The 26,177-nt window shown below is 32.4% G+C and overlaps 4 protein-coding genes across 5 annotated transcripts; 3 read left to right on the top strand and 1 right to left on the bottom strand.

The window, feature by feature from the left end:
* Positions 1 to 2,265: 2,265 nt before the first annotated feature.
* LOC107924751 (transmembrane protein 53) lies at positions 2,266 to 4,556 on the bottom strand. The gene is made up of 4 exons (XM_016855334.2): positions 3,771 to 4,556; positions 3,574 to 3,676; positions 2,849 to 3,027; positions 2,266 to 2,712 (listed from the first exon to the last, which is right to left on the bottom strand). Exons 1-4 carry the CDS (start codon positions 4,400 to 4,402, stop codon positions 2,448 to 2,450), a joined length of 1,179 nt encoding a protein of 392 aa, XP_016710823.2. The 5' UTR covers positions 4,403 to 4,556; the 3' UTR covers positions 2,266 to 2,447.
* Positions 4,557 to 8,187: 3,631 nt separating this feature from the next.
* On the top strand, positions 8,188 to 11,388 carry LOC107924254 (mitogen-activated protein kinase 7). The gene is made up of 3 exons (XM_016854616.2): positions 8,188 to 9,005; positions 9,112 to 9,540; positions 10,528 to 11,388. Exons 2-3 carry the CDS (start codon positions 9,118 to 9,120, stop codon positions 11,209 to 11,211), a joined length of 1,107 nt encoding a protein of 368 aa, XP_016710105.1. The 5' UTR covers positions 8,188 to 9,005; positions 9,112 to 9,117; the 3' UTR covers positions 11,212 to 11,388.
* A 3,487-nt stretch (positions 11,389 to 14,875) lies between these two features.
* Positions 14,876 to 16,414, top strand: LOC107924255 (peroxidase 72). Its single transcript, XM_016854617.2, has 4 exons — positions 14,876 to 15,178; positions 15,359 to 15,550; positions 15,626 to 15,791; positions 15,886 to 16,414. Exons 1-4 carry the CDS (start codon positions 14,954 to 14,956, stop codon positions 16,296 to 16,298), a joined length of 996 nt encoding a protein of 331 aa, XP_016710106.2. The 5' UTR covers positions 14,876 to 14,953; the 3' UTR covers positions 16,299 to 16,414.
* Positions 16,415 to 16,586: 172 nt separating this feature from the next.
* LOC107922844 (probable methyltransferase PMT27) lies at positions 16,587 to 20,268 on the top strand. 2 transcript variants are annotated; one of them, XM_016853031.2, is made up of 7 exons: positions 16,587 to 18,161; positions 18,230 to 18,379; positions 18,482 to 18,863; positions 18,951 to 19,125; positions 19,203 to 19,475; positions 19,568 to 19,762; positions 19,846 to 20,268. In XM_016853031.2, the coding sequence occupies exons 1-7, from the start codon at positions 16,725 to 16,727 to the stop codon at positions 20,060 to 20,062; spliced, it is 2,829 nt and encodes a 942-aa protein (XP_016708520.2). In that variant the 5' UTR covers positions 16,587 to 16,724; the 3' UTR covers positions 20,063 to 20,268. The 2 variants fall into 2 exon arrangements, with proteins under 2 accessions (XP_016708520.2, XP_040936597.1); XM_041080663.1 differs by lacking the exon at positions 19,846 to 20,268 and having other exon boundaries at positions 19,568 to 19,766.
* Positions 20,269 to 26,177: the final 5,909 nt, after the last annotated feature.

The following is a 26,177-nucleotide window of genomic DNA, read 5'->3' as shown; positions in this document are numbered from 1 at the left end:
ACTACAAGGGGAAAAAATAATTAAATCTAAAAATAATAAAAATAAATAAAAGGTATATAAAATATAATTAATTCAAAAAACTATAAAATATAATAATAAAAAACCTAAAAGACTAAAAATTACTCCTACAAAAATTATAATAAAATACTTTAAATAAGAGAGTTTTAAATATTCAATATGCTTGCATAATCTAAAATCTTGAAACTTGTATCTGTAATATCTGAAAGCTCTATTAATAGCTTTATTGTACCATCACTACTTTCATAGTGTCCAAGACTATCGTCTCGACAACTTTATCATCATTAAAATCTATTGTTATTCTTACACTTTTTGCTAAACCTAAAATTTATACACTTCATATTGAATATCGACCTTTTAGTATCTCTAACTTAAATTTTTCTAAGAATTCTCTTTTTTATAATTGTAAGTAACATCATTCTTAAAATTCACATTAAAAAAGAGTTTTCGATTTAAAATACAACTTTATCCTCATTCAAAATCATATACTCGTTCAAATAAATTTTGATCATAAATTTATTCGTCATCTTCTCAATTACAAAACTTTTTTATAACATACATATATAACATCTTCAAGAGGTAGTGACGACAATAGTAATATAACATTGGTAAAAAACACATTTACAAATTTACCATTAATAATTGGTAAATAAAATAATATCATAATATTAGTCAAAATAATTTATGACTAACTTTCGTAACATTAATTCATTTTGTTTAAAAAAAGCTTACTTGAAAAGTAATTGAAATAGTTTAGAGTTTGCAGATGAAGATTTCGAGACAATTTTGGAATGAAAAATGGTTATAGTAGAAAGAAAGCGGATTGGATTTATGAATAACAAATTAATTTTTTTTTATATAATTGAAATTTCAAGTCTTGAAAAATTAGATATTATTTGGGTATTAGAAGTATTCATGGGTTGGACTGGATCGAACGGAGTTCAAGTTAGATCTAAGTATAATATTAATATATTTTACAATTGTTTAAGCTTGATTGGGTTTAAAATATGAGTCTAAAATTTTATCCAAATCCGTTCATATCTGTAAATGATTAACTTAAACCTATTTTAAGTTTGTTCATATTATATTTAAAAAAATTTAAAAATATTTATATTATTTTTTAACATTTAGTAAATTCCTATTTATTGTAAACTTTTATATAATCATCTTAATATTTTTTAATGTTTACATTAAAGTAATATTATATATTTAGTATAGATTTATTTTTTTAATATGTTATGAATTATATAATATATAAAAATAACATAATATAAAATATTATAAACTTAAAAACAAATCAGGTCGAACCGAACTTAACCTTAAATGTTTAAACCTGAGCCCAATCCATATTTTAAAAAGATTTTAAACTTATTTTTCAGATTTAATAAATTTATCCAATTTTTTAAAAATTTTAAATAAATTTTCTTTCAAACTTGAATGAATAACTCACCTATGAAAAAGTATAATACAGATAATTTTGATACTATTATATGGGAATATTCTCATATGATTCGAAATACGTGTTTTCAACTTTTCATATCACATGTTAGGCTGAATTCTTTGAAATTTCCAACACAGTCAGTTTTGTTGTAAGGTTGTTCATGAAATCTTCTTGATTTAGAAGCTTTTGTCGTTTCTAAATGATTTTAACTTATTTTATTTTATTTCATAATAATTTATTTTACCATTTAATTTAATTTTTAAATATATATTTTTTTGTTAAATTATTCTAAATTTGATTGAAAAAATCAATACTTTTATGAATTGTCACATGGATTATACATTATCATTTAATTTAACTTTAAATATTAAAATTATTAAAAATATATTTATTAATATTTTCAAAATTTTTAAAAATTAATTAAATATTAACATGCCATCCATAACAATTCACATGCAAATCAACAAAGTTAATCAGTGTCAATTTTTAGATTAAAAAAATAAGAAAAATTAAATTAAAGACTAAAATTATTTGTGTTTATACTATCTTTTTTTGTCTGTATAATTTTAACTTGTTGAAGGCCGTATGGATTTTACATTGAGAAAATGAGGAAAAAGTATCATCAATTTTCTTATTAAAGAAACTGGACTCTGAGATTAAATTAACATTGGTATTAATGCTTGCACCTAACCCATGCTCAAAATCGTTTCTATTTCTTTATATTAAATACATGGAGTAGCCTAGATCTTGGACAGGTCTAAAACAGCAGTGAAGTTCAAAGCATCGCATTCTAAGAACAAAATACATTCAAAATAAGAGATCTTTTTGCAGCTTTAGCATGCAAGAAGGGCAATTTATTAGTGTTCGGCAGTGATCTCTTAGCATCAGCTTGATAAACAGTACGACTTCATGCCCAGGAAAAGGTTTATTTCCAAAGGAATATCCGCATACAACAACAACAATAAAGTGATTGAAGTACTTGGAGTGTTCATTTTTGTTTAGAAAGAGGGAAACATTCTTTCAAGAAAGTATGAAGCTCTGATGAGTACAAGTTAGGGAAATTCCGGTAGTGGTCGACATGAGGAGATGTGCCAAAGTTGAAGGACGATACCTTTATCCCTTTCTTGCTCATCTCCTCGATACAACACTCAACTGACTTATATGGAACGACCTTATCAGCTGTGCTATAAAGATATAAATGCGGACAGTGCGGATGGGCCTCCAAAGCTGCATCAACCACCGCTCTAAACTTTCTGCAGTAGGAACCACAAGTTGTTTATCACAAGCACAAGATTTGATTGCATTTGGAGAGAGCAAATAGTATGGCATGTATGTGTTCATTTAACATTTATGTGGGAAGCAAAATTGGATCATAAAGGGAAAACCTACCTTTCCACTTCTGGCATATCTAGAACGGATTTAAAGAACTTTTCCAGGGAAGCTAGCACAACAGCTTCAACCATTTGAGGTTCCGCTTTCTGTAATGTGGAATCGGTCCCTCCGTTTTCGGATCCATTCTTTGAGTTGAGTTTCTTCAGTATAGCAACAGCAAAACCAGCTGCCCAAACCTGCAAAGGATGAGCCATTTTCACCTTGTTGGAAAGTATACATAAGAGAATGTGCACAAAACAGATAAAACATGACATCCAAGCTCATAATCAAAGAAAAGTTTAGGAGAGTTTTATGAAAAATCAAAATAGTATGAATAAAGTTATTTAGAAGTTGAATTTGAACATCCAGACTACAGAGACTTCATCTGCTTCACAAATCAATACATATAATGCGCATTCTAAAGTCTTTTCTACAGCTAATAAAACAAAGCATAACACAAGTATTTCAACTTTGATCATACAATTAGAGTAGTGCTACTGCAGTGATTGAAATTTCCAAATGTTTTGTCCAGAACCTGGACTCGTACTCAATTCCCTTTTATCAAAGGCCAAGATTAGTATCTTATTGCTTCCACTGTGTTCTATTCAAGAGCAGGCCATTCGTGATATAAGCTAAAGAACTCTGTTCATAATTTGATATAAAACATTCATTTCAAAACTCAAAAGCTTGCTGTGAACTGTAATCAATCGTCTAAGAACATTAAAAACATCATAAATAATAACCTTAGGATTTAAAGGGTCAGCTGATCCTGAATCAAAAATTACTCCTTTTATCATCTCTTTCAACCCCTCTCTTCTCTGAAAACGCTCAATCACTGAACCGTATCTGCCAAATAATGCCAGAATTTACTTTTCCATGTGCAAAATTCCAAAATCAAAGAACTTTAGTCATACCAGAAAAAGGAAAAAAAGGAACTTACACGAGCCAGCCAGTGTTGCTAAAAGTATGGAAAATGAAGCACCTTTCTCGACCATCGTCCTCTTTCTCCGAACCCCAGGTGGCCAACCCATTAGCCAATTCAGCTATCCGCCGGTCAAGCATTGAAACCGGATCCAAGCATAGTAAATCCTTAAGTTCGACAAGAAAAGTAACTGCATGGATTCCCCTGGAATTATACCATTCCACATATCTATTTAAATGTTTGTTTGTAGCCCCAAGCCATCCCAAAAGAACCACGGTTATGACTTTGTCTTTGTTCCCCATAGCCTTAGCTTGTCCACCACCATCGATCTCAATCTCCGGAGCTTTGTTCCAACCCAAATACGTGCCGTTGGCAGTTGACTCGATGAATGCGTTGGAGGAAGAAGAAACGGAGGAAAAAGAAGAAGCAGAGGAATTAGCCGACGGTCTAAAAAAGGGATTGTTTTGGAAGCTCGGAGGGAGTTTAAGAAAAAGGGTTCTTGCGAATCGAGTTGGACATGGCTGTGTTGATGTTCTTTTCATGATGATGGACGGAAAATGGGGAGTGTTGAAGGAAGCAGCTTTCATGGCGGAAACTTCGAGATGAGGATTTAAAACAGGGAGAGGTTCATGTAATGGCTTCTTCAACATTGAAAATAGATCTGGGCTCTACTAAAATGGCTTCGGTTCTCCCTTGTTGTAAGTTCTTCAGTACATTCACTACTACCTACTTCCTTTCCTGATCTAAGCTTTGACTTGACTCTTTAAGCGTCAATGAAAATTCCATTTAGATCCTTTGGTTTTCGCATTAATTCGACTCGGGGGGATCGATCATTACTAACTTGTCCCAGAAAAGGACAAACACTGTTAAGAAGCCACATGATAGTCTGACCAGTGAAATATGAACACTTATTATTCGTGTTAGTCTTCAGAAAAAAAAAACTGAAATCTGTGATTCTTTCTTGATAACTTCAAAAAGGAGTGAAAAAATGGTTTAATTCAAGCTTTGGAATTAGACGTTTTTTAATAAAAAATCAAATTACAATACATGGATTTCATCACAAGTGATCATTTTCACTGTAGTAAATGTTTCATTGTCAAAATACAATCGTTACATGCTTTCATTATGTTCCATTTCTTGTTTTTTATTCTTTCATCTTTTTTCTTACATCGTAAAATTCTGTCAAAAAAAATAAAGGGTATAACGGTCTCACATGTTTATTTTACTGTAACTTAACGACGTTATTGGAATTAAATCAAGAAAAACAAAGCACACGTAGTTTTAATGGCCGGCCCAAGATTTTCACAAAATATTGTAAGTTTCTTGTCTTTATTTATATTTCTCGTGGATAGCAAAGGATAGTGGTCATTTCTTTTTCTTTTTTTATACTTTAGTATATTAGTATTTAATTTCTTCACTTTTTATTTTAATGAATTTAAAATTTTTAAATATTAAGTAACAATTGTTAATATTATCAATTTTTTATTAAATTCAAGTTTATTATAATATCATTTTTATTTCATATCAAGTAAGTTTTATTATTTTATAATGTCGCAGCAATAAATTTTAAAAATTTTCTAATAAATTAATTTTAAACTTAAATTTTAAATTTAAAAATAGAAAAATCAAAGCTGAAATCAATAAAGAATATATGTTTAAACAATGTTTGGAATTCAAATTTTTTGTTTTAATAATTTTATGATTCAATATAAATTTTTTTAATAGCCTCCTTATAAATTATAAATTTTAAGAATATTTATTTTTTTAAAATAATATTTTTTCTCTATATTTTAATATACTTAAATTTACATCCTCTAATAATACTCATGCCACTAATGCTTAAAACATAAAACTTCTCAAATATATATACGCTAATATATTCAATCACATCACCCTATTAAATAACTAATGCAATTGTGGACCCTAATGCAAGCATTTTGTATTAAAGAAATAATGGGCAACAGTCTGGTAACATTAATGAAGCTGTGGGTCCTCTTCAACTGCAACCAACATGTGTAGTAAACTTTCAAAATTTATGATTACAAGAATAAAATTTTTTCAAAGATTAATAATTAAATCAGTTAAATTATTAATTCTTTATTTAATTATTTTAATTAATTTATCTGAACAAATTATTAAAAGATTAAAATAAAAAATCAAATCACAAAAATATAAATTTAATCAATTTTTATTCTATTCAATTAATTCCTATCGGTTTTCGAATCAATTTAAAAAAAAATAAATTTCAAAGATACAAAAATATAAAAACTTAAAAGCATATTTTAACTTTATAAAAATATTATTTTTTTAAAAACAATAAAAAATCAAATCACAAAACGTGCGGTCATATTACTTGAATTCTTACCTACATATATTTGTCAAAATTAGGGGTATGTAAATTTTTAATAAAATCGATTTAATCGACCGAACTAAATTAATTCAGTTAATCGGTCAGTTGACTAAACTAATTCAGTCGAGGTCAGTTAATAATTTTTTATAAGTTTGGTTAATAGTTAAACTGGTTCGAAATCAGTTAATTTACCGAAAATTTAAATTTTTTATATACATTTTACATATATTAAATTCAGTTAATTTTTTATATGTTTTATACATATATTAACAAATATATATAAATTTCGATTAATTTAGTTAGTTAATCGAATTAACCAAAAAATTTCTATTTGGTTTTTTTTTGAAAAAATTTCGGTTCAGTTAACGGTTAAGGGTTTAAAAAGTACGATTAAGGGTTTAAAAATTCGGTTAATTCAGTTAATGCTAGTTTAGGTCGGTTAACTGATTGAACACCCCTAATCAAAACTAACAGATTCTATTTATATTACTCGAATTCGATCATATATTAATATTGAATAAAGATATATATTTAATATTGGTATAATAATTTATTTTAATTTTTTTATATACTTGAAGTATTTTATAAGTATTATATTTTCGCTCCTATTTTTGAATATTATATAAAAAATGAGTATCAAACATAAAAAAAAAAAGTTGAAAAAAGGGGATTAGATCATTAGAATAAATCTATCAAATTGCAGGGATCAACAAGTGATGATCTGGTTTTGGGTTATTAATTTTGCAAATAAAAATGGGCAACGTTGTTCAAGTTGTAAGGAAATGATCAATGAAGAACGAAATCCAGTGGACACCTAATCACGGGTTCTTCTTTGTCTCTGGGCTTTTTGCCGTTGCCTACGTTGTCCCAAGGTTCATGAGGAAGCCCAAAGCAAAATACCAGGTTCAATTTCTTCACAGACCTTGCACTCAAACAATGCATGTCAACTTCGCCATGTCAAATCGTTTTCCCGTTGACACGATTTCTGTTTGTGCGAATCACATTTTTGATAAAAGTTTTAATCACGACTTTATACAAGTGAAGCACATAAAAGATATTATATATTTATGTTCTTGTTACATAAAATATTACATGTGAATAATGCAAATAGGTGAGCAACTGAGCATTAGGTTAAGTTGATGGTAACACTTAGCACACCGACATTAAAAATGAATGTCCAAAGTTGTGACAAATAAGCAAAATCACCAAATCATAAACACAACAATCTAATCTTAAATTGATGTCAAAGTCTTTGCTTTTTTTACGCTTTAGTCCACCAACCTCCATAACTTTAAAGAATTTAAACAGTCCATCTCATGTCATGTGCAAACTAATCTATTCAATTATTTGATAAGATCAATCGTAAAAAACTTCACCCACAAGCCACTATTTAAGATATGGTTGGTCACTCTTTAACCTTTTTAAATCATCCTTTTCTACTCATATTATCTTGCTTTTTTGACTTTTCATAACATACAGAATCATTAGTTTCATAATTACTTACTCTATTTTTTTAAAATTTATATTATTTATGGAAGAAACGTGAATGTTTTTTTAACTTTTTTTTAGAGATATTTACGTATTTTTTCATAAATAATATCTTTCAACTATTTAAAAGATATTTATATATTTTTCCATAAATAATATAAATTAAAAAAAAAAGGTGAATATCTTTCAACTTTTTAAATTCATATTGACTTAATCATGGAATTGAGGATTAAAGGAAAAGCAAAGGCAAAGGGTAGAAAGTGTTGAAAAGAAGAAGAATCTGTTGCAGCTTTCTATCAATGAAAAGCCCAACTTTAGCAATTGGGATGGGAAGGTGAAATGCTATTGGCTCCAAAACAATCAAAATTATTACTGCAAAATATTAAGTCTATCAAATTTCTTTCCATGCAATTAAAATCTCCTCAATAATTTACTATTTTAAATTTATATCATATATAAAATTATCAAAATTATTATTAATTAAACTAGTACCAAGTAGAAGAAAAACTTGTAGAAAATCAAGTTGGAAAAGAAATTAAAATGAGTGGTTATGGCTAACAGTCATATATCAATATACTTTTTCGAACATAACAACATAGTTCCAAAGATCGTCCAAAAAGAAAAACATAGTTTCAAAGAAAATAACTAAAAAAGTTGGATAAAAAAATTAAACAATTTAAAAAAAAAACCTGAGAAAAAAGATCAGATATTTACAATCTATATGTTATTTTATGTTCTTTTTTCAACAAAAGTAACAGGTTAGAATAATTAATAGGTAGACGCATAAGTCTTCCAGTAAGCCATAACCACTTTTGGGGAAAGTGGAGAGACGAAGAGGGTTCAAAGTTTGTGCGTGGCAAAGCCTTCCAGTAAGCCAAGCCAAGCTGCAAATTATCTGAAAAAAGAAGATATTTTTCCATGTTTAAGATTGTTTATTTTTTATATATATGGGGAGAAAAGATTTGATATTTCGTAAAAGCTGAAACCCCCCGAGTTCTAAAACAGTATGTAGATGTCGTTTTTGCCTCAAGGGAAATGCCGTGTGGGCATCACGTCCCTGCTCTTATCTTTACATCTCTTCTCTCTCTTTTGTCTCTTTGGTCTGATCAGTAATTCGGAATCAGAGTAGGCCATTTCTCTTTGTTTTGGATTAGAGTTTTGCTTTAAGTCCCAACTTTTGTTTTGGAATTGGTTTAGAGGTTGAAGAAAAGGGTAAGAAAAAGTTGGGTCTTTTTTATGGAAGAAATGAAGGTGGAAACTTTAAATTTTACAGGAGTGATTTGAAAGCTAGTGAATTTGGAGTTTGCTGATAGATTGAAGGAAAGGGCAGCAAAAAGAGTTGTTTTTTTTTTCTATTATTTGTTTTAGGAAAAAAAGTGAAGAAACAGATCAAATCAAAAAGGTAGAAGCAACATGTAAGATTGATTCCAAACCCCTTTTTTCTTTTTATTTTCTCTGGGATAAATTTAAGGGTGTTTTTTTTTTTTAAATTTGGTGATATTTTGTTCTTGGGAATTTCAGAGAGGAATGGCGATGCTTGTCGAGCCACCAAATGGGGTGAAGCCAAGAGGGAAGCACTACTATTCAATGTGGCAGACCCTTTTCGAGATTGACACAAAGTACGTTCCAATCAAGCCAATAGGGAGAGGAGCATACGGGGTCGTTTGCTCATCCATTAACAAGGAAACCAACGAAAAAGTGGCTATAAAGAAGATCAACAATGTTTTCGACAATCGTGTTGATGCGTTGAGAACTTTGAGGGAGTTGAAACTTCTCAGACACATTCGACATGACAATGTGATTGCTTTGAAGGATGCCATGATGCCAACTCACAGAACCAGTTTTAAGGATGTTTATTTGGTTTATGAACTTATGGACACGGATTTGCATCAGATTATCAAATCTTCTCAGCCACTTTCTAATGATCATTGCAAATATTTTATTTTTCAGGTACTTGGAAAGTAAACCTTTTCTTCTCAACTCTTATTATGATTTGCTTATGATTATTGCTTTTCTGATGTTAAAATGTTGAAATATTTTTCTGCATTATTAGATTTAACAGGTAAATTTTTATGTCCTGGATGATCAGAAATGATATTAACCAAGTCTAGATGGTACTTTTGGTAATGCATATTAACTATTGAGTTCAAGTAACAAAGCTAGAAGTCATCGGACTCATTATGATCTTGTTGTTTGATTTCCACATTTTGCAAGGCCTTCCGCAGTTCACAATGTATAGTGTCTAGTTAGCATTAATAGCCGTCCTTTGATGCTAAATTGCATGCCTTTTTGGGTTTGGGACTTTTATGGGTTCCATGCTGATCTGGTCCTAAATTGAATTTAGTTTGGCAGAACTATGGGGCATTGAGTTATTAGGCTTAATACAACTTGTGTTGTACTGCTGGAAACTTATTAGTAAATTGATTATGGTACAAGATGATGATAATAGATCAACAGTACAATGAATACAGTTGCATATTTATTGAAGGAGAGTTATTTGGTAGTTGTTTGTAATCATAAAGGTATGAATAGTATGCAGTGTTCATTTGATTCAGCAAGGGTTCTTTCAAATTTGATTTGTTATGCTTCCCTTCGTCTTCCCGTTCGTTGTATTCTCTTACATTTTCGATTTGTTTGGTTTGCTTTCTTTGCAAGGTGGTAAATAATAGCTTACGTATCTTCTCTTGTCAGTTTTTTTTCCCAGTAGCCATCATAATTACTTCATTAAATATTTGGAGATTGGTTCCTATACCAGGCAAAGGTAATAATAATGTAAACTTAGAAAATTATGTGCTTCGACGATTGCATATGCTACAATGAGCTTCATTGCGATCTCGTGTCAAATATTATGTGTAAATTTAGTCTTTTTTTCATTCCCTGTCGTTCATGTCTCATAAGTATTGTCTGCTTGTGACTAACCTTTAGTGCATATTTTAGTTACTACGAGGGCTGAAGTACCTTCACTCGGCAAATATCCTTCACCGAGACTTGAAGCCTGGGAACCTCCTTGTCAACGCTAACTGTGACCTAAAGATATGTGATTTTGGGCTTGCCCGAACCAGCAGAGGTAATGAACAATTCATGACAGAGTATGTTGTCACCCGTTGGTACCGTGCACCTGAGCTCCTACTATGCTGTGACAATTATGGGACATCCATTGATGTTTGGTCGGTAGGATGCATCTTTGCGGAGATTCTTGGTCGGAAACCAATCTTTCCTGGAACAGAGTGCCTCAGCCAGCTTAAGCTAATAATCGATGTCCTTGGAAGCCAGCAAGAGGCTGATCTTCAGTTTATCGATAATCCCAAAGCCCGAAGGTATATCAAGTCACTTCCTTATTCTAGGGGCACCCATCTTTCCCATTTATATCCTCAAGCCGATCCATTAGCCATAGATTTGTTGCAAAGGATGCTTGTTTTTGACCCATCTAAGAGAATTACCGTCACAGAAGCTCTCCTACACCCATACATGTCAGGGCTATATGATCCGAGGTGCAATCCACCTGCCCAAGTCCCGATTGATCTCGACATAGACGAGAACATGAGAGAAGAGATGATTAGGGAGATGATGTGGGCTGAGATGCTTCATTACCACCCAGAGGCTGCATCTGCAAATGCTTAGATGACATTGTTTTAAGCTATGCTGGGTTCTGTTACTTTGTTATAATGTTTGTTTCGCAACCAGTATTATTATTTAACCTAGAAGAACACCATTGAAACTTCTGCATGCCATGGAACTTTGCATTGAGATTTTTAGTTTTGATTGGCTCGTGTTAACCTGTAAATGCTATTATTTTTAGCCCGGATATCTTCTCACTCTGTTAATGAGCTGACAGCACATCCAATTGTTACCCGAAATTAATTCGCAGATTAGCAGACAGAAGAACATTTAACTAATAAATTTGATAATTTTAGAAATTAATTCAGTCCGAAAATAAAGTAAAAGTTGCAAATATTAGAATTTGAGCACCTAAAAGTGGACACGAGTTAATTTATATGAGCCAAAATTGCTGCTTTTAGAGATTATTCAGCTGGTTGCCGATAAAACTAGAGTTAGAATGACAGATTTATTGTTTGTTGGCATCATAAACCAGGTTCAAGTCTTGTGTCACTCAATCCCTTCTCCTATACAGCGCTAAAAGAACAGTTGGAACAAAATATTTTTGACAGGCAGAAGGGACGACCTCTGCGCCTATATATAGTATCAGCAATGTGAATCTCGTTTCTATTTAATCTGTATTTGAGAAAGGATTTCTTTACTTGAATAATGTTTGTGATAGTTTTTCTGGTCTCATAGGGTAGAAGGAGGTGATGTTGAAAATTACTTAACAAAATATATTCAATTGTTTGTATGATTTTAAGGTCACAAATTCAAATTTCACTGAGAGCAAATATTGATATTTCTTTGGTGGATGGAAACGCTCCCTTGTAAATCTAGGATGGAACCAAATACAAAAACTCCAGGTCCAATATTGATTTATTGGGAATCCTTTGACTCTCAATGGATGACACACTTATCTAAAAGTGAGTCTGATTTTCCGTTAACAATGTTTAACTAAATTGAATTACAATTAAGGTTTAATGGTATAAAAATCCCAAAGTATTTTTAAACAAAAAAGAAATCTCTTTAAACTTTTTGAACTTAATCGAACCATTCAATTGATAAAATTGATCAAATAAATCCTATGACCGATGTTGACCATTAAATCTATTCTATTGATGTGATAGTTCATAGATGATAAATTATAACATTTATACATACGGTAGCCAATTTAGATGATTTTATTAATATGTCCCTATTTTATCTTATAAATCATATCACCAAATAATTTAAAAATTATAAACATTTTTCAAAAAAAATTAAAAAATAAAATTTATAAAAAAAATTAAAATTAAGGAAAACAATTTTTTTAAAAGATTCACTTGATAAGTTACTTTGACAGCTAATACTTTTCTCATGCAAATAATAGAGGAAGTTTTCCTAATTGCCACATATACAAGCAATCATAACATTATATATTATAAAAAAAAAAGGTAAATAAAATGGTTTGAAAATAATAACATAGGATATGCTTCTTGCTTTTATTATTCTCTTTTGTTAAAGGCTATGAGGGTAAAGAAGATGCCACCCTAAAACAAACTTTATAATCTTATTGGATTAGGAACATTAATCCAAATTATAAAACCCAAAAGCTTCTTCCTTTCTATTTTTCTTAAATATATGAAATATTCTTTTTATTCAGCTTTAGATTAATTTTGTCATATTCCGACAACGTAAATCAGACGAACTAAGTTGGAAATTTCCATTCACACCCATTTTATTTAATTTCAAAGTCAAAAGTTTAAATATTTTTAATGTGTACATCTCTCAAACATGTCTTTAATCTATTTGCTACAATCCAACTTTAATTATTTTTATTTTATATTTCTTGTTTAAATATTTAAAATATCTACTTTAATTTTAAATAAGTGTTGAATGTGGGGCAAGACAAAATTGTATTCTCAATATCAAAACTTAAGTTTAATTATTACAAGAAACAACCATGAGACTTAAATACTCATAAATGTTTGTTTTTTAAAAAAAAATTAAATGAATAGGCTGACTTTTTAAAAAATTATATAGACTAGTTTTTTTAAAAATTACGTGAATAGACCGATTTTATGAAAACGCATATTCGTAAGCAATCCCACATTGTCTAGGAATAAGTTGTAAATTAATTATGAGTTTATATATACCCATATATCATATCTCACACCGCTTAAGAAATAAAGAAAATGAGACCTTGGGTCTATATAAAGACTTATTTTGCAAATTTTATTTTCAGGTGACATCAAGAAATAAAGAAAAATATATTGGTGCTGCTGTTTTTAGTGTTGATGTGGCAGAAAAGCATTTCCAGTTTGTAGCATTTTTCTATCAATATGATGAAAACGCTTCCAGTTGGAAATGTATTTTTGTAAAATAGGCCTATTCCTATAATTTTTTCAAAAATAGACATTTATGAATATCTAAGTCCAATCATAAAGTCCGAATATTATCCCCAAAAAATTGCTCAAACAAATAATTATTTCACAAACCAAACTTTTATTTATTTTGGGTTAAAAAATTTATTAGATCCATCCATGCAATCTTACCTCTTTCTAGCTAGTTTTGAAGAAAATCATTGTTGTTTGCTTTCTTGTGTTTTCAATGTTTTGCTTATACGCATTAGTCTTCTTCTCTACATTATGAGCATTATCTAGTTTAGATAATAAATATTGCGGTTAAAAATAATTATTTATCCTTTTATATATTTAAAAATTTATATTTATATTAAAATTTAAATATTTGAAAAATTATGAATAATAAAAAATTTCAATCGTATAAGAATTAACAGTCGTTTTACTTGCACATTCTTTATAATTGGCTTGTTCAAGTGAAAGTTTGTGTAAAAGGATTTCTACAAAAAGAACTCAATGGACATAATCGTTGCTTTGAAACAAAGGATTATACAAACCTACAAAAACACTATCAATGATTGTACGCAGTGTTTTGTTAATGTATGAAGATATATATAACTTTTCAAAAAACCACCTAATAATGCTCATGTTAGTATACATTTTTCAAGTACATGGATAATAGATTAACAGGAAATTTTAATGTTTTATGATGGTACATACCTCCATAAACATTTTTAATGTAAAGCTTATGAAATTTACAATTTCCAGTTAGCATTCATATATTGGTTTTTGTCAACGGAGCAGGCTTACCTGCTCCCTTCTTAAAACTTTACAGTATGGCTAGGACCGTGTCTCAATCAACTTTAGACCATTTTAGGTATTGACCAGGTCCTATTTTATTCCACGAGTTGTTGATCGAATGAATGTTTGGATTTATGCATACACAGATATGGTCAACTTTTCTGTAAATATTTTGATATGAGCTCTTAGTATTATGTATATAAAAGAAAAATCATGGCTAGAGAAGAGACCCAGATTTAAATAAATTTGGCAACGTGACATATAGAAACATTATTTTTAATTAATTTATTGTTATTAATTGTGATAACTTGAGTCATTATGTTAAACACGATTATTACTAAAAGCACAATCTTAGATAATTATCCTGGGCAAGCAAATGTGGGCATTTTAGTACCAACTCCAACCTTTCTGCATCTTTTTCCTGCTTTTGATTGATGCAAAGCTAGTTACCTAATATGATGTCATCTCTTTCATTTGATTGTCATTTCAAACAAAGTCTCCCTTATAAATACCCATTCCCCTCTTTGAAAGCTCTCATCATAACAACGTTTTCTCTTCATATTTCAGCTGTTTCCACTTCAACTATACATCTTTTTGTCTAGAAAGTAAAAAAGATAAACACTATGGTTCATTATATCATAGTTATTACTCTTCTAGCCCTTGGCCTTTCCCCCCATTGTTTGTCTTCCAAGACAGTTGGAGGCGGATACCTTTACCCTCAGTTTTACGATCATTCATGTCCCAAAGCTCAAGAGATTGTGAGAAACGTTGTTGCCAAAGCTGTTGCAAAGGAACCTCGTATGGCTGCTTCATTGCTTAGGCTACACTTCCACGACTGCTTTGTTAAGGTAACTCCCTCATCCTCCCCAAACCAATGGCAAAGCGTTTACTACTCGACTGTCAGTGTCGAATACAAGACTAGTGTGTCTAATATGGATATATTCAATCTTTTCCAAGTTTTTCTTTGAAGAATTATATCATTATATATGGTCATATAGCAGCAAAGTTTAACAATTCATTGTTTCCAGGGCTGTGATGCATCGATTTTGTTAGACAGCAGCGGGAGCATTATCAGCGAAAAGAGGTCGAATCCAAACAGGAACTCAGCTAGAGGATTCGAAGTGATAGATGAGATCAAAGCTGTAATGGAGAAAGAGTGTCCTCATACAGTGTCATGTGCTGATATTATGGCTTTGGCTGCTAGAGATTCTACCGTTCTCGTATGTTGTTTTGGTTATAGTCTTGTCTTGTCATTGAAATTGACCCCATGGTAACATGTTTTTTTGGATTTGCAGACAGGTGGGCCTAGCTGGGAAGTCCCTCTTGGAAGAAGGGATGCCAGAGGTGCAAGCTTGAGTGGCTCTAACAACAACATCCCTGCTCCAAACAACACATTCCAAACAATTCTCACCAAGTTTAAGCTACAAGGCCTAGGCATTGTTGATCTTGTTGCACTTTCTGGTAAGCTATATGGTTCTTTCACGTTCTGCAAATAACCAAGAAAGGCAAAACTCTGAAAATATATGACCAAGTTGTCCATATATATATCATGCAGGGAGCCACACAATAGGAAATGCCCGATGCACCAGTTTCAGGCAGAGACTATACAACCAATCAGGCAATGGACAACCAGACAACACACTTGACCAATCCTATGCTTCTCAACTGCGCAGGAACTGTCCAAGATCAGGCGGCGACCAGAACCTGTTTTTCTTAGATTTTGTTAGCCCCATAAAGTTCGACAACAGCTACTTCAAGAACTTATTGGCTAACAAGGGACTGTTGAACTCTGACCAAGTTTTGTTCACAAAGAATGGTGAATCAAGGGAGTTAGTGAAGACATATGCTTATAACCAGGAACTCTTCTTTCTGCAATTCGCTAAATCCATGATTAAGATGGGGAATATTTCACCGTTGACAGGGTATAGGGGTGAGATCAGACAGAATTGCAGGAAAATTAATGCTTAAAATCATCAAGTGATAATTATATGAATAAAGTTTGTATTCCTGTTTGTCATGTTATTTTGGTTTCCTTGTATTGAATTAATTAATAAAAGAATTTCATTTGTGTATTGCTGGGCCAACGATTGTCCCTTTCTTTGTTCCCTGTTTGAAATAAATGGGCTCTGTGATACTTGTTTTTTAAATCTTTTATTGGATTTGGGTTTTGTTGATGTTAATGGAAGGTCCATGAGGAACAAGATTTTTCCCAACGAATACCCCTTCTCCAACTCATTCGGATCTTTGAGACACATTCCAACTTAGAATGTTTCCTCTCTCTTATTACATCCATTCCACAAACAAAGCTTTTAATCTTCTCCATTGTCTTTTTTAATCTCCATTCTATCACTTTCACTTCATTTCGTTTCCTCTCAAACTCCATAGAAAACGATAATGGCGATCGGGGGAAAGTCTCGTGTTGCTAAGCGTTCCTCCTCCGTTTCGTATGCATCCACTGTAACCACTGTGGTCTTCGTTACCTTATGTGTTTTGGGTGTTTGGATGCTCACTTCCAACTCCGTTTCCTCCCCTCAAACCACCACCACCACTCGAACCGTCACTGACACCAATAGTGACATTGCATTTTCTGGTTCCAATGAAGAACAACCCTCCAAAATTAACGAAGATCAGAAAGATAAAGCTGTGTTCGAAGATAACCCTGGCCAACTTCCCGATGAGGCCGTCAAGCCTGACGATGATAAGGTGTCGGAGTCTGATGATCTAGATAAAGTGAAAGAAGGTGCCGCTGTTGAAGAAACCCGACATGGTTTACAAGGAAAAGAATCAGCAGAAGAACAGGAGAAGCAAAAAATGAGTGAAACTCAGATATCCGAAGAAAGTGTGTTGACGCAAAACCAACAATCGAAGCAAAATGGTCTCAAGGAAGTTGAAGATAATAAGCAAATGAGTAATGAAGAACCCATCAAGGTTCATCAAGAGGAAACTATCAACAATCAGGATCCCTCGGAAGATCAAGATCAAATTCGGGTTGTGGAAAAGAAACAAATAAACGAGAAACCCAAGGAACGGCGTGCCAAAAAGAAGAAGAAACACGCTGAAAGCATTGAGAGACCGCTGGAGACGACGATGATCGGGAAATCAAAGAAGGATGATGTGGCGGAAATGGAAGATGAACCGAGGGTAAACAAACCAAAAATTCAAGACCAACTAGAGGAGGATGAACCCAAGGGAACCAAACAACCGAATCAAGACCAACTAGAGGAAGATGAATCGAAGGGGACCAAACAACTAAATCAAGATCAACTAGAGCAAGATGAACCCAAGGGAAACAAACTACAGAATCATGACCAACAAGAGTCGCAGGTGCAAGGGATCGACAACGCCACATTCAATGACGAAACCAAGGACAAACCGGAGATTCTAAACACCACCCAAACTGATACGTTCCAGAGTTTATTGAAGACAAAGACGAACCAGGAAACAACGGAGAAAGACACCCATATTGAAGCTCAACAACAGCATGAGTCCACCTCGGAGGAAACGTTAGGAAGTACCATTCCGAAAGAGTCCACCGAATCGAAGAACGCCTGGAAGTCGCAAAAGGCACAATCAGAGAACGAGAAGGAGAGACGGAGGGACGAATCGAGCGGCAAAGAGGGCCTCTATGGTTACACTTGGCATTTGTGCAACGTAACTGCTGGCCCTGATTACATACCCTGTTTGGATAACGAGAAAGCTTTGAAGAAATTACGCAGTACCAGGCACTTCGAGCATCGGGAGAGGCATTGCCCTGAGGAAGGACCAACGTGTTTGGTCCCTCTTCCAAAGGGATACAAACGGCCCATCTCCTGGCCCAAAAGCAGAGACAAGGTAAAGATTGAATTGAATTGAATTGAATTTAAACCTGATGGATTGATAACGATTTTTGTAACTGGCAGATATGGTACAATAATGTACCACATACGAAACTGGCTGAGTTTAAAGGGCACCAAAACTGGGTTAAAGTGAGCGGCGACTTCTTGACTTTCCCCGGTGGGGGTACCCAATTCATCCATGGCGCCCTCCACTACATCGACTTTCTCCAACAAGTAAGTTGCACAAGCCTCATCAACTAAACCGTTATTTGCTTAAGAATCTGCAATGATGATGTTTCAAGAAAGAATATTATGTTGGCTTAATTATGGTTGCAGTCAGTACCCAACCTTAAATGGGGTAAACGCACCAGAGTGATCTTGGATGTTGGATGTGGAGTTGCAAGCTTTGGAGGGTATCTTTTCGATAGAGATGTTTTAACAATGTCTTTTGCCCCCAAAGATGAGCATGAAGCTCAAGTTCAATTTGCCCTCGAAAGAGGAATCCCTGCTATATCAGCTGTGATGGGTTCTCAGAGGCTACCGTTTCCTTGTAGAGTCTTTGATGTGGTTCACTGTGCACGCTGTAGAGTGCCGTGGCATGCTGAAAATGGTATGCTTCTGCTAGAACTGAACCGTGTACTGAGACCCGGAGGATATTTTATCTGGTCAGCCACCCCTGTCTATCAGAAACTTCCAGAGGATGTTGAAATATGGAATGGTAGAACACAAACACAATACAATCAATTCAGTTCAAACATGGTTTTAAGCGTTTCCATGGGGCTGACATGTCAAGTTTGTTTTGCAGCCATGTCGTCCCTGACAAAAGCCATGTGTTGGGACCTTGTGACCATCAAAAGGGATAAATTGAACTCCGTTAGTGCTGCCATCTATCGAAAACCTATCACAAACGAATGTTATGACAAAAGGCCGGATAATAATCCACCAATGTGTGAAGAAAACGATGATGCAAACGCTGTCTGGTATGTTTCTTCACGCACTCTATCATGTTTTATGCACCATAAAGGCGATTGATTCATTATTGCTGGTTCCATTTCAGGCATGTACCCCTGCGGGCATGCATGCATCGCGTGCCGATAAATCCAGCTGAAAGAGGAACACGATGGCCTGCACATTGGCCTAATCGGCTGCAGAAAGCTCCTTATTGGTTGAACCGAACCCAGATGGGGATTTATGGGAAACCGGCTCCTCAAGATTTTGTAAAAGACTATGAACACTGGACTCGAGTAGTTAGCAAGTTGTATATGAGCGGATTGGGAATCAGTTGGTCTAATGTTAGAAATGTGATGGACATGAGAGCTGTTTATGGAGGGTAATGGTCGTTTCTCTTCTGTTTTCAATTTTGACTCTGCCACTAACACACATCAAAGTTCTCTCATATATTTTCACCTTGGATGCCTGCAGGTTTGCAGCAGCTTTGAAGGACATTAAAGTCTGGGTGATGAATGTGGTGAACCTTGATTCTCCGGATACACTTCCGATCATCTACGAACGCGGTCTTTTCGGAATGTACCACGATTGGTGCGAGTCGTTTAGCACATATCCGAGATCGTATGATCTCCTGCATGCCGATCACCTTTTCTCGAAGCTGGAAAAGAGGTAGAATTAGAAATTAGAACATGATCTCCCCATTCATAATCTTCTTTTGTTTGTTAAATGACTTGCACGTTGGGTGTCCATAGGTGCAAACTTCAACCAGTGTTGGCAGAGGTTGATAGAATCGTGAGACCAGGTGGAAAATTGATTGTTCGTGATGAATCAGATGCCATTGGTGAAGTTGAGAATTTGTTGAAATCACTGCACTGGGAAGTTCATTTAACTTTCTCCAAAGATCAAGAAGGAATACTGAGTGCTCAGAAAGGTGATTGGCGGCCTACAGCATATCCAGCTTCCATCTGATGACATCCCCTTATCTGTATTTTGATCATTATTTTTTTATTTGTTGGAGCATTCATGGATATGCCTAGTGTTTTTGGGTGTCTATAGGTCTTTTAGATTGTTGGGTTTTTAGTTCACATCCTCTTTCTTTTCGTTTCATCTGCCCCTAAACTTTTTGTAAACATTTTTTTGGATTCAGATCAACATGAAAAGAAAAAAGATATTTAGAAAGAACATGGAAATATAATTTATAATTATAGTTTTCAAATTTATTAATTTAATTTTTTTGGTTGGGAGAATATAAAATTACTAATTCAACATGATAGAACATTTGTCCTTTTTTTTTCAAGGATAAATACAATCAAAATACAATATAAATACATGTCTAGGGTATTAAATTATTAAAGTACAAATAAGCTATTCAAGTAATTATAAAATAGAATTAAACTATTACAATTTAGATTAAAGTGAGACGAATTGAACTAACAACACCAACAATTACCTTTTTTTTAATATGTAAACTACAACTATCAATAATTAAAATACGAGAGAACCCTAAATTGTAGCCTATTGACCAAGTGTTCATCTACTCCAGAAATAACTAGAGGTTCTCATGGGACAGGTTTGAGTCGGGTTTAAGTATGATACTAATATATTTTATGTTTGTTCAAACCTAACCTGAAATATGGGTATAAAAATTTGTTCAAAGTCATCCATATTTACAAAAGGCAAATCCAAGCTCATTTTAACCCGCCCATATTTTTTAATTTTTTTAAATATTTATATTTTATTTTATTTTATAATTTTATACATTTTTTATTTATTGAATATTTTTATATAGTCATCTTAACATTATTTTAATGTTTACATTATAGTATTATATATTTAGTATAAGATTTTTTTTTAATGAATTCTAGATTACATAATATAAAATATTATAAACTTAAAAATGGGTCGGGTCGGGTTGGGTTGGATTTGGGCCTTGAATATTGAAGCTCGAGCTATATTTTATACGGCCCTATTTTTTTGCTCGGACTCATTTTTCGAACCTAATATTTTTACCCAAATCCTTTTAAATTTCGATCAGGCCTTCGATTCTGGATGAATAATCCAATCCATGAACAAGAATTTAAATAACTTAAGTACAAACCATTGCAGTACCAAAACAATTGAGAAAGTGTAAAAAATAACACATGAAAGAAAAAAATTGTGAAAATCTATAAAAAGAAAAATTTACACACGACATGACACTATTGAAGTCATTGAATATTTTCAATTAAACTTTGACATTTTTCAGCATAATTTAATTAGTATTATTATCAAGTATACTATCAAAGGAAAGTAAAAATTGAACAAGTATAGTTAAAATGGAGAAAAATGTTTTATTTATTTTAATTTTTTTAATATTATTTTTTAGATTTTTTAATGCACCTGAAAGAATGTAATTATGGATTTCTTTTACTTTTCATTTATAGTGTATTAACCACATCCGTCTCGATTGTCGGATTCAAACACGAGGCACCACATTCGTTGTTGAAGCAACTTCGATCTCAATTCAACATTCAACAAGAAACATTTCAACAATTCAAACTACTCAATGCATTCATTAAGATATATGAGTGTAGCGACGTAAAAATTTTAACTTAGCTTGGTCGCTAATTGTGGCGATTTATTGAAATTTTTTTTGAAATTTGACGTTTGATTTTTGAAATAAACAGGGAGTCGCCACCGATCCTTTTTATAGGTGTGATCGAACACCTAATAAATTTAGTTTTAAAATAAAAAGAAGGCCGAGTTTAGGTCTATGATAAAATCCAGAGAAAATTAAGCGTTAGGGAGTCGGTTACGCGCGAGGAAGGTATTAGCACCCTCGTGACGCCCAAAATTGGTATCTTATAAACAAGTGTTGTCTTAATTTTCAAAATTGCAAGTTCAAAGTAACATTGAATCGTGACCGAGTAAAACACGAGAAATTTCAAGTTTCGTTTTCTTTTGAGAAGGATATACCGTTTTAACACGAGTCGATTGATATTCACCCAACATAGCGATGAAATCGATGACATAGTGTTTAAATCGGTACGTTGCCTTGCTTATTGAAATAAATAAAAACACGAATAAATATTTTAAAATAATGAACAACAAGGTAATATATAAAAATGGGCGGGAAATGAAAGATACTAGTTGGAAATACATCAAGGCACATAATATATAAAACAATAATATTAAAAACAATGACAATGCACGCGATATTAAATGTAACAATAGTATCAAATACGAGAACACAATGAGAACACAACGAATATACATATGTAAAAAAAATGACATTAAGAGTATGTACATAATATAGGAGTGAAAAAAAATATTTGCATAATAATACTAAATATAAATACAAGCATATTTAAAATGAACACATACGATATACTTAATAGTAACAAATATAAAAAAACTATATACATAATGGTATTAAAAGGATAGATATATAATATAATATGAAGAATGTTTATACATAATATGATCAAAATACGTAGATGGAATAGTTTAAGAAATATATATACATGAGAATATAAAAAATAAGTGCATAATAAAATATATACAATATGTACCTGTACTAGAATGATAATAGTATATATATAAAAAAATAGTATATATATATAAAAAGCAGTGTTAGGAATATATACATAAGATGGTATTAAGAGTATAAAAATATAATATTGAGAGTATATATATACATAATATATAGATGATATATACATATATATATAAAATAAATATTGAAAAATGTATGTACATAACATATACGAAATATATATACACAATAATATTAAAATAAAATAATAAGTGATAATAATGAAAATAATAAGTATAATAAATAATATAATAATATATGAGAATAATACTATATATATAATGTGTATACAAGAATAATGAAATATATGTACATAAGGCCGTATAAAAATATGTAACAATGATACTGAAGTGTATACACGAGATGGTATATAAAAATATAACTAATAATATAAAAATATATACATGATAATATATAAAAAATATTAGAAAATATATGTACATAATATAATATGAAAATATATACATAATATAATATTAAAATATAATAATACAATGTTATAAATATATATGCCATGTATAAAATACAGGAATATATTCAATACATATACATATAATAGATATATATATAATAAAACGTAAACTAATAATAATAATAATAATAATAATAAATAATATATATAAAAAATCAGAATTAATTAATAGCAAAGAAACGAAAATAAACAAAAAGGGACTAAAATTGAATGAAAACCAAAGTTTTAGGGTTGATTTGAAATAAAAAATAAAAGAAAAGGATGAAATTACAACACGCGCCTAACCTGGAGGGACTAAAAAAGCAATAAACCCCTGGGTCAAAACGCAGCGCAGCACGGAGGGACTAAATTGAAAAGCACGACAATGTCCAGGGCCGAATTAAAACAAAAAAGAACCTGATTGTAAAGGCATGAAAAAGCGGAGGGGCTAAAAGTGCAATTATCCCCTCAAATGAAAAAACACGCGAATCCTTGGAACAGGTCGGGTCGGCAGACGGGTTAGGCCAAAACGACGTCGTTTTGGGGCTTAAGTATAGCCCCCAAAACGACTTCGTTTTGGAGGGCTATAAATAGGCCTAATTTCAGAAAAAAAAATCATTTGTGAGGGGAAATTGGCCCTATAACATCCATACCCCACATAGAAAAAGGCCACGGAGAAGTCATGACGTGAAGGGGCAAAGGGGCTATATGAATTTTATCACCATAAATTTGACATTTGTGGCATTTTCGTGCGAAATTAATGCAGTCGCTTTCCATCGTCAGCCAGTAATAACCGAGTCTCATAATCTTCCTGGCCATAGTGAAACCATTGGCATGTGTCCCGCAAATTCCCTCATGGACATCTTTAAGTATTTTTTCGGCTTCAACAGCATCTACACATCTTAAGAGCACCTGATCTTTTCCTCTTTTGTACAGGATGTCCCCATCAAGAACGAATCCCATTACCATTCTTCTGATTGTTCTTTTGTCGTTCTCGTTTGCTTGTTCGAAATACTTTTGATTCTTGATATATTCTAAGACATCATGGAACCATGGCAGTCCATCTGGCTCTTTTTCAATGCTAAAACAATGTGCAGGAACTTCATATATGCTCATTTGAAGAGGCATTATTTATGTTTCTCTGTTTGCTTTGAACATTGAAGCCAAAGTGGCCAGGGCATCAGCCAATTGGTTTTCTTCTCGTGGGAGGTAATTAGAAGTTATTTCTTCGAATTCTTTAATCAACTCTGCCACTAGATCACTGTATTTAACCAGTTTCGAGTCTCTCACTTCCCAATCTCCACGGATTTGGTAAACCACCAAGGCTGAGTCTCCGTATACCTCTAAAGCTTTGACGTTTCGTTCAATAGCTGCATGAAATCCCATGATACATGCCTCATATTCCGCTATGTTATTAGTACAGAAGAAGTTCAGCCTAGCAGTGAGTAGGTAATGGTTCCCTTTTGGCGATACTAAGACTGCTCCAATCCCATGCCCCAATGCGTTCGATGCACCATCAAAGCCCATCTCCCATGACTTCTTTTTTTTTACTCGCCCTCTTTTTCTGTAATGCACATCAAATCTTCATCCGGGAAATCAAATCTCAATGGCTCATATTCATCCATTGTTCGGGTTGCTAAGAAGTCAGCTATTGCGCTTCCTTTTAATGACTTTTGACTCACATAGACGATGTCGTACTCCGATAGTAAGATCTGCCACCGTGCCATTCTTCCTAAGAGTGCAGGTGATTCCATCATGTACTTTATTGGATCTAGCTTTGAAATTAACCATGTCGTATGATACAACATGTATTGCCTGAGTTTCCGAGCTACCCAAACCAGAGCGCAACAGTATTTTTCAATGGATGAATACTTTGCCTCATATTCAGTGAACTTTTTACTGAGGTAGTAGATCGCCTTTTCTTTCTTTCCTGACTCGTCGTGTTGCCCCAGTACGCAACCCATTGAATTTTCGAACACAGTCAAATACAATATCAATGGTCTTCCCGGAGTTGGCGGTACTAGCACTGAAGGACTAGACAAATATTGTTTTATCTTATCAAAAGCCACCTGGCATTCCTCATTCCATTCTCCCGGGTTATATTTTCGAAGAAGCCGAAAGATTGAGTCGCATTGGTTGGTAAGTTGAGCGATGAATCGGGCGATGTTGCAACACCCCCTAACCCTGAACCATCGCCGAAACAAAGTTACGAGGCATTACCAGACGTACCAGACAACTTATAAATAATTCACTAATAAAATAACATTCATAGCATAATTTAAATTACTAAATCCCTATATTGAACTATTCAAATCTAAATCTTATATTTAATTGAAACGGGACTCGTTGAAGTATTCCAATTTTATTATTATTATTATTATTTATTTTATTTTATTTCTTTTTTATAAATTTCGATAGCATTTCTGCTTATTTTTACATAAACCCCCTGCAATTAAACCATATTCATTTCAAACATAACCAATTCAACCAATTTATTTCACACATTTATTTTCTATTCTAAATACCTTCTAATCAACTTAATCAATATAATATCAATTTAAAATTATCATTGTACTAATTAAATTGAAATGAATAAACTTTTTTCATTATAATTCTTAAACTTGTAATACTAACATTTTAAACTATTTATATTCAAAACATAATAACATTTATACACATCCTATGTACATGCCACATTACCAAAAGAAAATATACATCACCAAAAGTTTGCTGAAGTCGGGTCTGGCTTTGGATGCTGGTTCAGAACTTGACTTCTACAACCTGCGCACAGAAACAACCGTACGCTGAGTATGCATATACTCAGTGGTATCACTATAATTCAGTTTATAATTAAATACATTAAATCACACACATACTTTTACATTACAATCATCATCACTTAATGAACAATTCAATCTTTTTATTTTATCATTCGATTATATATATATCATTCTTATTTGTTTATTTCAATTCTCAACTTTCACATATGCCATATCATTCAAATTTAGTCTTATCAGTAGATTTATTTCATTTGCCCCTATTAACTTGACTTGGACACG

The sequence above is a fragment of the Gossypium hirsutum genome, chromosome A11, assembly GCF_007990345.1.
Source record: "Gossypium hirsutum isolate 1008001.06 chromosome A11, Gossypium_hirsutum_v2.1, whole genome shotgun sequence".
NCBI classification, from domain to species: domain Eukaryota; kingdom Viridiplantae; phylum Streptophyta; class Magnoliopsida; order Malvales; family Malvaceae; genus Gossypium; species Gossypium hirsutum.
The sequence above is the reverse complement of the archived record's forward strand: the minus strand, read 5'-3'. Positions and strand labels throughout refer to the sequence as shown.